Source organism: Rhinopithecus bieti, unplaced genomic scaffold (assembly GCF_001698545.2).
Source record: "Rhinopithecus bieti isolate Rb0 unplaced genomic scaffold, ASM169854v2 scaffold_9237, whole genome shotgun sequence".
NCBI lineage: Eukaryota > Metazoa > Chordata > Mammalia > Primates > Cercopithecidae > Rhinopithecus > Rhinopithecus bieti.
Genome location: NW_016806263.1, coordinates 851,765 through 868,394, shown reverse-complemented (window position 1 = coordinate 868,394; position 16,630 = coordinate 851,765). Strand labels below are relative to the sequence as shown.

General features: G+C 37.3%; 1 protein-coding gene across 17 annotated transcripts in view; it reads right to left on the bottom strand.

Annotated features, from left to right (window-relative positions):
• LDB2 (LIM domain binding 2) overlaps positions 1-16,630 on the bottom strand; it is a 411,922-nt gene that overhangs the window by 88,773 nt on the left and 306,519 nt on the right. For all 17 annotated transcript variants that reach the window (XM_017875333.1, XM_017875336.1, XM_017875322.1 and 14 more), the window contains one exon: positions 2,690-2,862. In XM_017875333.1, coding sequence (XP_017730822.1) covers positions 2,690-2,862 — 173 coding nt within the window. The remainder of the gene's footprint in view (positions 1-2,689; positions 2,863-16,630) is intronic.

Below are 16,630 nucleotides of genomic sequence, written 5' to 3'. Positions count from 1 at the left end.
TTTTAAAATTCTAATTACACGTTTATCCATAATCGATAATGTTCCTGGTATCAGGAAATTGCAAAGTGCTCATGATACTCCCGAGGAATAGTTAATATTTCTGTTGATTAGGATTGCAGCTGATTTTTGATTCACGAGTTGACCAAATTTTCATAAAAGCAACTCAGAACCACTGGGTCAAATGCTATTTGGGGAATGAGAGTTTATTGATAGCCTAAATTAGAACACTGCGATGCTGCCTGCACACAGTATGCTAAGTACTAATAGTAGGCTTCCCTTTAAAAATAAGCATTGGCTTCTGGACCCTTTTTCTTTGTAAAAGGTCTGAAAGGTCATTAGCCCACTGTTTTGTAATAAACAGCCATAATATTTTATTACATGTAAATGAGTTATTTTAATTAATATAAGAACAATAATATTGGAAAGGTTTTGAGTATTATAATAATCACCAAGGAGCAAAAAAACAAAACCAAAAAATTGAGAAAGGAAAAAAAGAAAAAAAAAGGATCCTTTCATTTCCTAAAAATAAATGTGCATAATTAGCATCTGGACTAAGTCCACGTAACTGAGCTCCATTTCCCAGAAAGTGACATTTTTCATCATGGTATGGAAATATTCATTTCAAGAGTCGGCAAATATACTTCCTTGGAGTTGCGTCAGATGGGTGGTCCGAACAATTTCTGCTTGGGGCAAGGGAGCTGTGTTCAGCGAAGTGCTCAGGTCTTTCTGGTGACCACCTTAGACACCTGAACAAACCACTCAACCATCTGAGAGGAAAATTTCAGGATAAGAAAGAATGCAACACAGGAAAACCCTAGTTTCTGGATTTGAATGAAAATAACACTTTATCGATTTGTCAGAAGAATGGGATTCTTTTCGATCTAAAACAAGTCCCAAATGTTCAGCACTAAACCTTCAGAGCAGCTATGTTCATTTATGAATCAGTTTTGACCTGAGAAAGAAAGATATATAAAGACTGCAACAAAATGCATTTTTATTTTCAATGGCTACGGCTTTGGAAGCAACTCCTTAATTACAGCAAAGCCTTTTCATTTAATTATCATGGATTTTTTTTTTCCCCTTACAGCATAAGGAGTTGGTATGTTTCTCTTGAATTACCTAAAATAACACTAAGCCTAGAGGAAAAAAGAAAAAAGAAAAAAAAAAAAAAAAAAAAAAAAAAAAAAAAAAAAGAAACAATAAGGAAGCAGCAGAGAAAGGCTTTCTCTGCAGTGCTAAGACTTTGTAACACTAGAAATGAATGGCTTGCATGTCCCTCTGATCTACAAGATTATGTAAATGTTCTGCATCTCCAGAATGAAGTGAGACATGGACAGATTAAACCATCATTCAGGTGATCATTGCTTTCCATGTAGCAAAAGTCTCTTGCCAGCCAGGACTTCTGCATCCCATGTGAAGCTGCTTTGTCTCTGAATGACAACTTTCCTCTCTGCCTGTTTAGAACAGGAAGAAAGAAAACCCTACCCTTTCCTACATTTTAAAAGTCTACTGACAAAATTAAGATGCCATAGAATCAGTGGTATTTGATGATTTGTTTTTGCATTTTATAACCATTTCCTTTGCCTTTGGTTTTGTACACCAGCATGGGCACTGGAGAGATGAAAGTATACCAACAAGATCAATGAATAAATATATTTTTATTCTTGCAGCAAAACTGCATAAGTAATAAACACATCTTCAGTTTCATACATTGGGCTTTTGCAGTTAACCTTGATGATTCAACCTCTCTTAAGTATAAAAAGAGGGTTGTCATTTGTGTTTTGAACTGAAAGAGATAGCTGCTATCATTAATATCACAAATTAGTTTCATGTTGAGTGTTAGTCAAAATGCAGTGAACTAGTGTTCATTAAACTTCTGTTTGTCAGATTCTGTGATTAAATATTTGTTCTTACTAATTTTTCTACCTGCAAAAGGACATAAAGAGATTATCTGTAGTGTTCCAGAAAGGTCCTTGGTGAGAGGGAACACTCCATATGTCAATTTTCTATGTAGGGCAAGGATCGTAGATCTAAAATGTATAGAAGATGAGGTTAAAGATCTATCTCTTCTGTTTTTCATTTCACAGCCTCCATGGGGCTTTGAATTCAGCCTCAAACATTGTGATAATCTGATCCTGACACTTGACCTCCCCTCATTCACTCTTTTATAAGTATACCTGTTCAGCTGCTTATTGAATTCCCTAATTTCATTGACATTTTAAAGTTTTTATGTTCCTTTACAGATTACAGTTGGGTCATGGTTAGAGGATTCTTCCCTTATTCAAATTTGAATTCAGCTCCAAAAAGTTATTTCAGTAACAAAGCACAAATACAATGCTGACCACGCAAAAACAGGATATGTTCTTTCAGCTATAGTAGATATTTTGTATAAAACAACAAATCTAATCTAGCAACTAAAATTTACAAGGCAGTTAGAACCTCTCTTCCTCTTAGTTTTTGGCTCCCTGCTCTTTGATTTTTATGTGCTCAGTATCTTGTGCACACATCTTAGAAAAGTGTTCACCCCAAGAGTCAAGCCATGTCACAAACAAGGAAGATTCTCTCATGGTGTTGAGAGTGTCTGGGAGATGAGCAATCAGCCCCAGGTTCCATAGGAAAACCATAATTATTATTCTTTAATGCACTCAGAGTAGGAAAAGCTGGGCATGTGACAGAGCCTGTCCTGTACCTTGGTAAACATGGGCTTCCCGTGCTGGGTGACCATGGTACACTGGTCGCAGTCCACCGTGATGGATGAGTTGTGGTATGACTCTTTCGAGTGTTTGAGAATGTAATACAGGTCGGTCACCCCTCCTTCAAACACAGTGCTAAAGTAACGGGGGATGAGGGTCCTGCCGATAGCTGGGAGAGAAACACAGAGAAACAAACCATTAACAAAGATATCCCACCAGCCCCACACACCCAACACCATTGCCAAACCTCCTAAAACCGGATACTGATCATCTCAAGAAACCATAGCAAGAGGCAAATTTCTCTTTAAAAACAGCCATGATCCTTCTGGGTTGCAGTTAATAAAATATAATCCCCAACTATTCAGGAAAAATGTGTCCAGTCATCTCTCCAGATTTTGTGTCCACTGCAAGTCAATAAAATAAGGGTTAGTACTTTAAAAATAATAGGGGGGAAATGCATGAACTACTTTGGACCTTGTATACTTTTGGAGTGAACATGTTTGTAAAAATAAGACACTTCCAATCTACTTGGACTTTTTTAATGCATCATGTATAGGCCAGTTACCCAGTCATGTTTTATTTTTATTATTAGTAGTGATAATATAAATTTTAATAACATAATGCTTTGTAGTGTGTAAAGTATTTTGGTATTCTCTCATTGGATCTTCAGAACAACCCCAAGAGAGTTCAGGACTGATACCCAAAAATGTTATTATGGTGGGGGGTTGAGGAGGTTATTTTGAATGTTTCAAGGTCACATGACTTGTAAGTAAATATTTGGGGTCTCTAACTGCATGTCTATAAACACCTAAAATATCTGCTCTTCCCAAAACTGTGTCTCTGACTGCTTTAAACAATGGAAATCTTTAAAAAATAATCCCCATCTCCATATACAAAGAGATCCATAACTATGTAAATGCTGATTATTCTATCTGCTTTTGGAGCTGTATAAGATATCTCTCTAGAATAAAAGGCTCATTTTAAGAGAAGTTGATCCCTTTCACTTGGTCTAAATTGGTCTCTTTCATTCCATGTGTCTGGTCCTGCCCCATTTTAGTTTCAGCGATTGTGTAAGTAGCTGGGCCTTTCTGACATAGGACGCTTAGAAATCTCTAACAAGCCCTTTTTTCAGCAGTGATTTGAAATCCTCTTACACTGGAAATCCCAACTCATAATATCAGGAATTTTGCCTATGTGCGGATTTTAAGGCAAAGTTCTAAAGCACTCTCAAGCAATCCAAGGTTTTTAATAAATCTCTTACATTCACTATATAATACCCTTTGAAAGACAAAAATAATGTTTAAGATAAATAAACTACTGAAGAAAGCTTTAGCTAGGAAAGATCACCCAATCGTCACTTGAATGTTTTAAAATACTTAATTTCATTTTCAAAGAATCAGTGATAATCCATTTTGTATGGATCTATAGCTCTTTTGTACATGAACTTGGAAAAAATAAGTATAAAGAAAATACCCTGCCAAATTGTTTTCTGAAATGATTTTAAGGAATCCCCATACGGATGACTAGTCTCTAAATAATTTACACAGTTGTTATTGCCTCATATTTGCTGCAGGTAAAATCAATCAACAAGTGTGTGCTAAATATTCCAGGATTTTCAGTGATTCCATCCTAGATAATCCTTCTACATGCATTTTCTAAATACTGCCTGATCTCTAATACTGCATGCTCATTTTCTAAATATAAAATTCAAACAAGAGTAATTTGAGTCCACCATGTCCTTTAACAAATGCATAGCTAATATTATAAAGAAAACTTTGTAATGCTAAAATCCGTATTGTACTTCACTAAACAGATAAAATTAATATTGAATGCATTTCAAATATTCTAACTTAAAGCTAATTATCATAAATCAGCCTAAGTAATTTGACAATTTGGGATTCATACTGTTGAGAATAAATGCAAACTATAAAAATGCAGATGTAGGCCAAAGAATTGTCACATTAAAAAGGTTATGGCAAATAACCACCATTGGATTAGGAACATTATACTTTATTTATCATGAATCCTGCACAAGTTAATTCCTTTAGAGCACTGTTTGCTACATATCACCATCGTTTTCATTCATAGTATAATAAAAGTTGAAAGGGAAAAACATTTGAAAGTCTTTAACTTTAAACCTAAGTTTTTAATTACTTCCCCAAATCCAGAAAATGTACAAATTATATAGTAAATACACTTAAAGAGAAACATAGCTTTGCTTTATTGAATAATTTCTAGCACTCTAGGAAATGGTTGCCATGGATACTGGAGGTTTGTTTTCAGTCCTGTTTCCTTTGTGAGCCTGCCCTCCCATTTTTCCATGGTCCTGTTTAGACCATTAGTCACAAAGGTTCATTATCCACCGTAGTAGACTAAACCCACAGTCCGGTGGCCCCAGTAAACCATGACAATGGTATTCACACCCTTGAGTATGCAGTCTCCTCTCCATAAATCTGAGCTTGGCCCTGTGATCTGCTTTAATCAATTGAATGTGGCATGAATATCCTTGTATCAGTTTTGGGCTACACCTTTAAAAGAACTGGAAGCTTTCACTTTGTTCTCAGGAAGAAGTCAGTTGCTACATACAAAGTCCTACTACTCTAAGACTGCCAGACCATGAGAAGCCCAACCTAGTCATGTGGAGAGGTCATGTGAAGGAGAACTGAGTCTTCCAGCCAGAAACCCCAACTGAGCTTCCAGCCAACAAACAGCACTAACTTACATGGGAGAAGCTGTCCAGGAAGTGAATCCTTGAGCTCCAATTGAGCTGCCTCAAGCTGGTGTCACATGGAGCAAAGACGAGCTGTCCCTGATGTGCCTTGCACAAATTTCAGAATCATAAGTAAATAAAAGAAATGTTTGTATTTTAAGCCAACATGCATTGGGGTGTTTTTTAATGTGTCAGTAGATAATTTTCAACCACACTAGCCACAAAGGTAGTCAAATAAGAATTCTTCCCTGAAAGAAAGAGGGAAGTTTTGCCAGGAAAAACTTGCAAGTCATGAAAATATAGGAGGCTGAAAACAGAAGAAAAGCAAAGCAAATTGACAGAGAGGCTTCGTGGGCTGATCTGGGCCCTAGTCTCGGCTGGGAATAAAGCCAATGCCATCCCTCAGAGGTCACACTTGTGTGAGGTGTGCCCCTCCTTTTCTTTCTTTCTTTTTTTTTAATTGGCTCAAGCTGGTTCATGTTGGATTTCTGTCATTTGCAAATAGAGAAATCCTGACCACTGCAGTCCTCTTCCGGCATGGACAGAGTAGTAAACACTGAGAGAATAAAGAGGAAGTGATGAGAGTGATCAGCTACAAGAGATAACTGACTCTCCATGCAACACACTGTGTTAGAAGCTGCAGGAGATTAAAAAGGTGTCAGAGATTGTATTAGTTTCCTGTTGTTGCTGTAACAAATTACCACCAACGTAGTGGCCTACACCACCACAAACTTATTATTTCATAGTCCCGACAATCAGACATAGGGCTTGCTGGGCTGAAGTTAGGTTGTCAGCAGGGCTGAATTCCTTTCTGGAGGTTCTCAGGGAGAATCTATTTTCTTGTTTGTTTCATCATCTAGAGGATGTTCACACACCTTTCATGTGGCCCCTTCCTCCATCTTCAAAACTCACAGTAGGGAGTTGGGGCCTGGCGAGGCATCATTCTTACTCCCTCTTTTGCCTCCCTCTTGACTTTCAGGATCCTTGTGATTGCCCTGAATCCATCCAAAGAATTCAGGATAATCTCCCATCTCAAGATCCCTAACTTATGAGCTCTGCAAAGCCCCTTTTGCCATGTAAGATCACATTCACAGATACCAGGAATTCAAACCCGGATATCTTGCAGGAGGCACTATTCTGCTTCCCACAGAGACTATACTTGCCAACAGCTTCTGTTTTACAAAGGAGAGCAATCAAGAATACAAGAAACACACGCATACACCGTGCACGCATGCACGCAATGTGCAATACATAAATAATGTGCAGTGAATGGGACAGACAGCCAGAACAAAATCCCATGCGCCTGAAGAAATCATTCTATTGATCATTCATCAATTTCTTCTGTAAACATTGACTGAACCTGGAGTAGGTATAAAGCTCCATGGTTGATGGTCGATGTTGCAAACACAAATTTTTGTCCCTCTCTTTCAGATTCATTTTTGAATTTGAATTAGATTTTTGTCCCTGCCTTTCAAATTCATTTCTATCAGGAGAGGTAGCAAGTATCTAAGTATCTATAACATGACGTGATCGCTGATAAAGCTTAAAACTGGATTTATGATTTTGAACTCTTTATCAGTATCTCCTGTATCCTGAATTCAATGTACAATTTTATCATTTCTGAAGCTCTGAGATTAGCAAGTTCTTTTAATGCAGTCAACCATGCCACTGCATTGCACAGTCAGATATAAATGACTAAATCAGTGAACATTTCAGATGTAGGTTCAGCAGTCACCTAACTCGACAGCCACACCAGTTCCAAATCTATTTAGATTTTACAGTGTTACATTCATATGTCAAAGTTACACTTTACATTTATACTTTTATCCCTGGAATTAAAATAATTTAAATATTGATATACATAAATCTACATTGTGCTCCTATGAAAAGGATTATGTCTTCTTTTGTTTTTTAAATATTTTTTAATTTTAATTTTTTATATTTTTAATTTTTAATATTAAAAAATATTAATTTTTTAATATTGTTGGAGTGAGGTTAAGATTATAGTAGATTATAAAGGCAATGGTATTTTTCTAACACATTTAGATCAAAGCTCCAAAAGTTGGGAAGTGTGGAGAGCCAGATAACACAGGAAGATTTTCTGTGATGTTAGGTGAGTAAAATATACCATACATTATTTATCTATGTATTCATGAAAGATAAAAGAAAATCATACATTAAATTATTCAGGTGCTGAAATGTGTATAAACAATGTTTAAATTATACCCTATACTTTATAGGTAAATATGATTAGTCCAGAAATAGCTAAGATTTTATTCAAAGCTAATTGTGCTGTGGATCCCTGCCTTCAAGCTCCTTAGGGAGATTTTCATTGTTGTTCTGTTTTGTTTACATCCATTCATATTCCCCAGAAATTCTTGCTATGGAAGTTGATAGGGTGACGGTGTGGTGGAGGCAGGATCTAGCTTCTATCTTTTCTTGTAGATATTACTTGTAGATATTAGGATATCTACCAGATATTCATTGATGTTAACTAACTTTTTTCCTTGTTTAGAAACAAAATGGTGTAATACAAGCTGGGAGATCATAAAGAAGACATAAACTACTGTGCATCCTCCCCAAAGCGGAAGGTCTGCCTTTTAGAGCATTTTATCTCTTTTAGTAATTATGAAATGCATTAAAAAAAACTCTTAAGGATGTTTATAAGTAATTCACGTGAAAGAAATTGTATGTAGAAAATAACCACACAGGAAAAGATTCAAACTAGTTATTGAAATACGAGGTTAAAATAATAACAAAAAGATTAAAACATAAACCTGGTGAGGTTGTGGTAAAACAGACATACACAAATATTTTTAGGGAAATCAACGTAGTGATTGCTTCTTATTTTGAGAGTTTCTAACTCTCTGGAAGTCTGTTAGCTGGGACTCTAAGCTCTTGGTAAATACCCTTACCAAACTGCAACTCTCAAGTTTATGTTTAAGTGCTCTGAAGTTCTACAAGTCTTTTGAGAAACCATCATCTAATGTGAGACTTTTTAATTTGGGGGCATAAAATTTTAAATGCCTGTAATTTCTGTGTTTCAAAGACAATTTGCTTCCAAGAAATAAAAGGGGTTAAGAGTCTGATTTTAATAAAATGTGAAGTAAGAGGAAAATTTGTAACTAACAATATATTAATGCCATTTGACATATGATCATTATTTAGCTGATGATTTTGCAACTCTGAAAAGAGAGAACCATATAACCAAGCATATGTTTTTAATTAGGCAAACTTAATTATATTAAAATTATTTACTATACTAGGATTTAAAAAATTTGTATCTAAACATGAAAATAGATAAATTCGTTGGCTAAATATGGGTAGTTTTATGTGGTTCTGCTAAAGCTACTGTAGTTCTGCTATATGTCAAAAATCCAAATGGAAATTCTATTATTCAGATACATAATAAACACCAAGAGTCATTAAACTTTAAACTTATCTGTATTCAGAAATCAGTAAATGCATTATGCTGACCTGCAAATGAATATGCTCCTAGGAGTGAGATAAACAAGACTGATGATTTTATTTATGGTAAATAACCATTATATATAGCCAAAACAATAGAAGCAAAATATGCTTGACCTGTGATGGGGGTGATACTAGTTCAAGGTAGATCTCGTTGTTCTTGATGAAGGGAATGCAAGTTGAATTAATTAGTTAATTTTACTTTTATAAATTGGCATGATTTTCATTCTAATATGCCTTTTACTTATTTTCTCAACCAAACTAATTTACTTGAATATTTTCTCTCTGATGATCTGTCTTGCTATTTCAAAGATTTATTTATTTCATATATACTTATTAAGTAACTGCTACAGGCCAGATATTGTTCTAGGTGCTAGAAATAGACAAGTAAGGAGACAGAGAATAAACTTGATGGCTCGGGAAGGCCAACTAGTTTAGATTGGCCAGTCTGGAAGGCTGCCGTGAAGAAGTGATGATGGAGATGAGTCCTAATTGAACAAAGCCATGTGAAGATCTGGAATTAAAGAGGTCCAGGCCCAGGAACCATAGGGGCAAAAGCCCTAAGACAGGAATGAATTTTGATTGAACGAGTTTGGTGTGTTACGGTATCAGAAAGAAGACTTTGTGGCAGGAGGGTGGTCAAAGAGAACAAGATGATAGAGATGGGGTCACAGAAAGAGGCAGGGGCAGATTATGTGGGACTTTCTAAACCACGGCAAATGGCTTCCATTTTATCCTTAGTGCAATGTCAAGACATTGAAAGATTTTAGCCAATGATATAATTTACTCTGTTTTTCCTAAATGCATTTCCAGCTGCCAGCATGGTCTCAAAACACCATAAAAATTTTTGATCCTCTTATAAATTTAATAGGCATTTTTTCTTCCACTTTCTACCTACCAAATTTTTCATAACGTGACCAAGACTTCAGTCACCCTATCTCACACTAGGTGCTAAGTGCTAGAGAAACAAGGATGACTAGACAGACCCCATTCCTGCTGTTACAGAGCTTTTGATCAAGCAATTCTTAGCATCATTAATTCACCAATTAAAAGTATGTCATGGCTCCATCTTGTCTCTCCTGTTTCCCCATTGTCTGACACACAATAATGAATGAGTCAATGCAACAAGTGTGTGAATTTATAGGTCCCAAGTCATAGGAGCTTACATGTAAACCTGATAGAATTCATCTCATTGAATTGAACCCAGTACTTCGACATATTCAGATTATTTTGGATCTTGATTCTGTCAGTGATACTATGGGCTATTTATTCTAGATGTGTGTCTTCCATGGTGGCAAAACTCTTTTGACTTTGATCCAAAGTACTGACAATAACATTGTACAGGAGAAGTCCGTAGCAATGGAGACCTCCTTCTAACTGGACTTCTTAGTATGAATCAAACACCCTGTAAGTATGAAATTGAAGTCCTTTAATGACTTCCATAAGAAGTCCATGCTCTGTTACTAATGGCTCATAAAGACAGTACAGAGTCCATGGGGAAAGAGTGAGGTGTCAGAGAAAGACCCACGCTGAGGGATGCAGAGACGTTAATCAGGCATAGAGGGCGAAGGAAGAGAGTGATCCCGGGAGAAGCAACAGCATTAGTTAGAGAAGGTGGTATATTTCCATCACCTAGGCTGCTGCCTTGGTCAGATGTTATATATTTATACCTTGGAAGATCTCATCTGGATGAGCTACTCCATTACACAGAGCTCTTGCTCTCTTCTTATGATGGTACAATATCCTTTTAGTTATTAAAATTTTAGGATGTAGTTTACATCTGGTAGATTTATTTTTGCCCTTACTCTTTTATGTCAGCATTGTCATAACTGTACTCTGTTTTTTATTCTTCATATGAATCTTAAAGTAATTATGTTAAATTCAAAAAAGAAACACGGAGAGAGATTGATTCAAATTAAATTAAATGTACTAAGAAAAAGTTGACATCTTTACAATATCCAATCTTCCTATAAAGGAATATGAAATGTATGTCCAGTTGTTTAAATCTTTATTTTATCTTTAAAAAATTCCATAGTTTTCTCTTTTCTTTCTTTTAGAGAAAGGGTCTCACTCTGCCACCTGGGCTGGAGTGCAATGGTATGATCATAGCTCACTGTAACTTCAAACTCCTGGGCTCAAAGAATCCTCCTGCCTCAGACACCCAAGTAGGCTGAGCACACAGGTGCCACCATGACAGGCTAAATTTTTTACTTCTTTATAGAGACAGGGTCCAGCTGGTCTTGAACTCCTGGCCTCAGTGGATCCTCCTGCCTTGGCTTCCCAAAGGGCTGGGATTACAGGCATGAACCATAGTGCCTGGCCAACCAAAAATATGTTGCACCCTCTAAGGTTTGTAGTTTTCTATATTTGGATACTTAACATTTCTTAAGATCCTTGCATATTTTAGTTATGCTAAATGGTTAATGGAATTTTAAAAATTTTATTTCCATTTGTAACCCAGGCATTTAACTGAATACTCATTAATATTAATAGTGTTTTGGGAAGGTTTTAAAAAGTTTTCTGGGCCAAATAATCCATTATTCCCAAATATTGATATTTTTGTTCCCTTTCTCCTTACCTATATATAGATTCTCCTTTCCTATATATAGTCCTGTTCTAACCCTTGCAATAACATGAGAATATATATAAGAATGTATATATATTGCAATAACATGAGAAAATATGTATATATGTGTGTGTGTGTGTGTGTATATATATGTATGTATAACAAAACGTTCAGAAAAAAATTTAAATAATGAGGGAAGTAGTGGGCATTCTTTTTTCCCCTTGATAGTTTTAGGGGAAGTAAAGTTAGGACTAGGGGAAGTACTAAATGTTGATTTGAGATCTTGTTACTTACTCTGGAAAGAAAAACAAACAATTATTCTATTCCTTGATTTTACGACTTCTTTCTTTTTAATCCTGATAAACGTCTAATTTGACTGTATGCCTTTTCAGTAATAAAGTAATTTTCCTTTTGAAAACTATTCATTAATATATTATCAATTATTGAATACCTTTTCAACTCTTAGCATAAACCTTACTTTCTCTTATGCACACATATACTACATTTTTGGATAAATTTAACTTATGAATTAATTCATTCCTTTCACAAATGTCAGTAAAAGCAGTGCCCTATTTGAGCCACTTGCTGGATGCTAAGTTAGAAAGATAGGGCCAGCAAAAGGTTTAGTCCAGTAATTCCCAGCAGCATTTCCTAATCCCAATGGATTCCTAAAGGTCTTAAAACACAACTTTAGCTAGTTCCATGTTTTTTTAAAAAATCATTAAAAAGGAACATACTTAACATGTTTCTTTGATTCGAGTAGGATGATCTCAACTATGGTAATACTGATTAGCTCTTGATTAGTGATCATGAATGGCACTTAACAGATGTGGAAAAAAATAAAATATAAAATCTTGACAATTATTTAATAAAAGTAATTAGGTTATCTATGATTATATTCCACACCTTCCTTTTAATAGGAGAGAAATTCCATGATCAGAGAAGTAAAACTACATAGCTTACTTGGAGTTAGGGTGGAATAAAATGGAACACTTGTTTTTAATCAATCAATGTTGGTTAATTTCTGTGTCTTGATTTAATTATAATTAGTTCTTAAGTCACATTAGTAATACATGTGCAAAAAGAAAAAAAACCATATTACTCTCACAGGTACTCACTAGCTCGTCACAATAAATTTGATTCTTTTCTCCAGGTGTTGAGCTAGACCTTACAGAATCCTCAAACTCCCTTTTAGCTCAGTGCTGTCTTATGACAGAGTTGTGGCCAGTGCCTAATGGACACTTTCATTGTTTTCATTTTGTTCAACAGAATAGACGTCAAGAAGGGAAATCCCACTCCCAGACAGGCCAGTAAAATCATTCTGTGTGTAACTGGTGCACTGTCTCCCTATCTCTGACATTCACACACTGAAGACACAGTGGGCAGATTCCAGAGACCTCCCCGCCCCACTCACTGCCCTAAGGATGGAGAAGTCAGGAAATGGAGGAGCCTCTGGTTTCCTAAATTACCACCAGGAGGGGGAGCTGCCACATTTGGGGAGAACTCATTTGGACTTTGGAGCAAAAAATACCTTTCTATGGTGTTAAGACATTAGAATATCAAACTTTATTTGTTTAAACAGCTAGGGTTAAGTAAAACAGTTACCAGTAAGTGTAGGTTCCCTGACCACCCTATACCCACCAATCTCAGTGCCTTCACCACTTCCTGGGTCACCTTTTTATCAATGTTTCCTAGCCTTCTAGATTTTTAAATTATTTTGTTTCATTTTATTTTGTGTTTATTTACACAAAGTTATATTAAATGTATTTATATGGCAGGATTTTTCTTTTATTAGTCAATAATACATTTTCAGCTTTAAATATGTTAGTGTACATAAGAAGACTCATTTGTTGATTTTAAATGCTGCATTGTATTCTAGAGTATGGCTCTATCAAAGTTATCTACATATTCCCATGTTGAGGGACATGAGAGATTTTTTTACATTCTTTTCTCAACAGGGTAGACCCTGAGAAAGGGAAATATATATTTTATTTTACTAGGTACTAGAAATTGTCCTTCAAAATGCTGTTACCAATTTACTTCCTTATCAGCCCTGATAATACCTGTTTCACCCACAACCTTCACCAACACTTAATATTGTCAAGTTTTAAATTTTTTGCCTTTCAGATCATAAAGCAAGTCCCTCACAAAGTGACAGCCCTCAAGTACTCAAAAGTTTATCTGCATGTAAATGATAAAGGTAAATAATTAATGACAGGCATCCAGCTCATGTGGTTATTGCTCCAAGTGACTAATTTACATTTGGCATTTTCAGATGGTTTGCAGTTTTCTTCTCAAAATCCATTCACTTGGCTGCATGGAAAAATTACTCCAGACTAGAGAAGTAGAAAAGAAAATCGACTCCTTTATTTTTCAAAGTTGCCAAAGTCTAAGAATTCTTATAAAATTATTTCAATATGTTTTATCAGGACTTCTCCAACTCAAACCAATGGGGACACCCTAAGTCATTGAATTTTGTGTTTTAATATCAACACGATTCACCTGGGTTAGAGAAATGTTGCCAGAGAAACAGACATATGTGTGTAATTTCCAGTTTAATCTAAACCAGGAATCATCAACCATTAGCAATTCTAACTGGTCAGAGAGGTGATTTCCTTACTGTAGAGAGAAGGCCGACATGGGTAAAACTGGTCCTTTCTTCAGGGTTGGATATTATACAAGACATTCGTTCTAAAGTGTTAAGCAGTTACTAAAATAGAAGCTAATAAAATATGACCCTTGAAAGAGGATTTTGAGGTCAAAAGAAAGGTTTGTAGAATTAAAATAATAAACTGGCTCTCCTCCACCACACTCTTTTCTCAATGCCATTTCAATCTCATCTACTTCCTTAGTGGTGCCATGCACTTGCATTCTTTGAAACTTTTGCTCACTCAGCATCCACCACCCAGGGGGGCCTTGCTTGGGTCTCTTCTGTTTTATCCAAACTCTTAGGCATCCTCAAGTCTCAGCTCCAGCAACATCCTCCCTGCCCTTTTGAGTCTCTCATTCTCTCCTTTGTATTCTTAAAGTGTTCATAAACTTGAGCACTGCCTTGGAAGTTTCTGATTCATACACTGGCTGTGCTACTTACTCATACTGTGACCTTGAACAAATGATTTATGCTCTCTAACCCTAGCTTCTTCAGCTACAAAATGGCAATACAATAACTGCTTCAGTGGGCAGCTGCAAGTATTAACGACACTATGCACGTGAAGTGCTTAGCACAGTGCCTGACACATGTTAGCTCTACTTATCACTCCCATAATACCCTGTTTATGCACACACTTTGGGACTCATCACACTGCATTGTGATCATCAATTTTATTGTCTTCCCTTCAGTGACTGTAGTTCCCTGAAGGCAGAGAACGTTTCTTGATCATTTCAGTATCATGCCACATTTGTGATGTAAATAGCTACTTATGAGATGTTTGGCAAGTGGATAAATGTGGACTTGGCACACCTATTTGGACAGTCTGCCAATCTCAAACCTGTTATGCATACTCACGGGTTTCTAACACAGAGGTAAGGCCACTTGCATTTCAGGTTCAAGAGAATCAAGACCACAAAAACAGGGAAATAAGGTTTTAGGGCCCTGTATCTGGAATTTTCATATGTCAGTGTTCTAGTCCAGAACATGGTTTATGGTTTTAGAGTGATCACTTTAAAAGATTCATTTTTAAAGTTAATTTTGAGTTCTGCAAGTAAAAAAATAAAGTCTCCTATCTAAGATAACTTAGTTTTGATGGGGTTTCTACTTTATCATAACTGTATGTGCGTGATTCACAAACATCTGACTCCACACAGAAAATCACACGTCTTTAAAAAAAAGACAACAACAACAAAAAAGACTCTATTTGCATGCCAGGTCAGCATTGCAGGGGCATTTTACAGGAAGTAAAAGTCCTTGGAAATGAGAAGCAGTAAAAAAGGGGTCAGATTCACATTCCATAGGAGTCCACAGGGGGCTGTGCTTCTGACCCTTGGATTGTCTACAAGAAAAGGAACAACCGTTCCGACACAGAATTAATGTTGCATAGGCTCTCAGGCAGCAGGAGGGAACAGCCCAATTATACCCATCCAAGTCTGAAACGTTGCCTGGGCACCAGCTGTGGGGTCTGACGTTCTGTGTGCAGGTTTTAGGCAAAACCTTAGGACTTAGGCAAGAGAAAGCAGCCTCTGGGCATTCTATGCGTTCTGAAATGGCCCTGGTCAACCTGATCCTTGGACCTAGGTCCCGGTGCTTACGCACGTCACTAATGTCTCTCACAGGTTAAACACACAACCAGCCCACCAGACATTCCGCCACTATCCCATCATCCTTCCTTGAAGCTGTCCCATCACCTCTCAGTGGGGGACTGGGGCTCCATTCCTAAAGATGAATGACAACTCTGAACGGTCTGCACTCCATCCCCTCCAGGAGGAGAGGAGGCCTTCTGACAGGGAGAGAGGAACACCGGACATCTGCTGGACCACACGAGTCAGGGGCAGAGCTGCTCCATTGCAGGTCACAGCTCAGGCTTCTCTCTCTGGCTTCATTCTCTCTCTTCTGTCATCAATAGAAACTAATTAATAAGAAGGTCTGGGGAGCTGGGCCAAGATGGCCTAGAAACAGCCGCGTTCGGAGGCTCCCACAGAAAAAACCATAATAAGCGAGTGAATCCTTCACTAGCAATCAAAGTATCCATGTTCTCCAATCAAAATTGACTAGAAGGCTGGTGTGACCTATGGATAGTGTGAGGCGGTGGCCTACCTGAAAGCCACGCAGGGAAGAGGAACCCCCTGCCCCCAGCCAAGGGAGATGGTAAATGAGCGTGCTACCCAACTGCGGAAACTGCTTTTTCCACAGAACTGTGCAACCCACAGATCTGAAGATCCCACTTGCGAACCCACGCCTCCGGTGTCTAGTGTCCCAACCCCAGAACTAGCAGATTCTTACAGCCTCTCAGCTGGAATCTGCTTAAGCCTACTGAACTCCCCGGGGGAGGGGCAACCAGCACCTGCTGCCGCTGCCTGCTGCCTAAGCCATTTGAGCTCCTTGGGGGAGGGGCAGCAGCCAGCACTGGGACTCACAGCTGCCTAACAACCTAAGCTCCCTAGGTAGGGGAAAGGTGGCACCCGTTTCTATAGCTCCAGGCTGTACTTTTCCCCTGCTGGAGCCAGGGAGGCTGGACAGCTTGGTCCCAACACACGTGC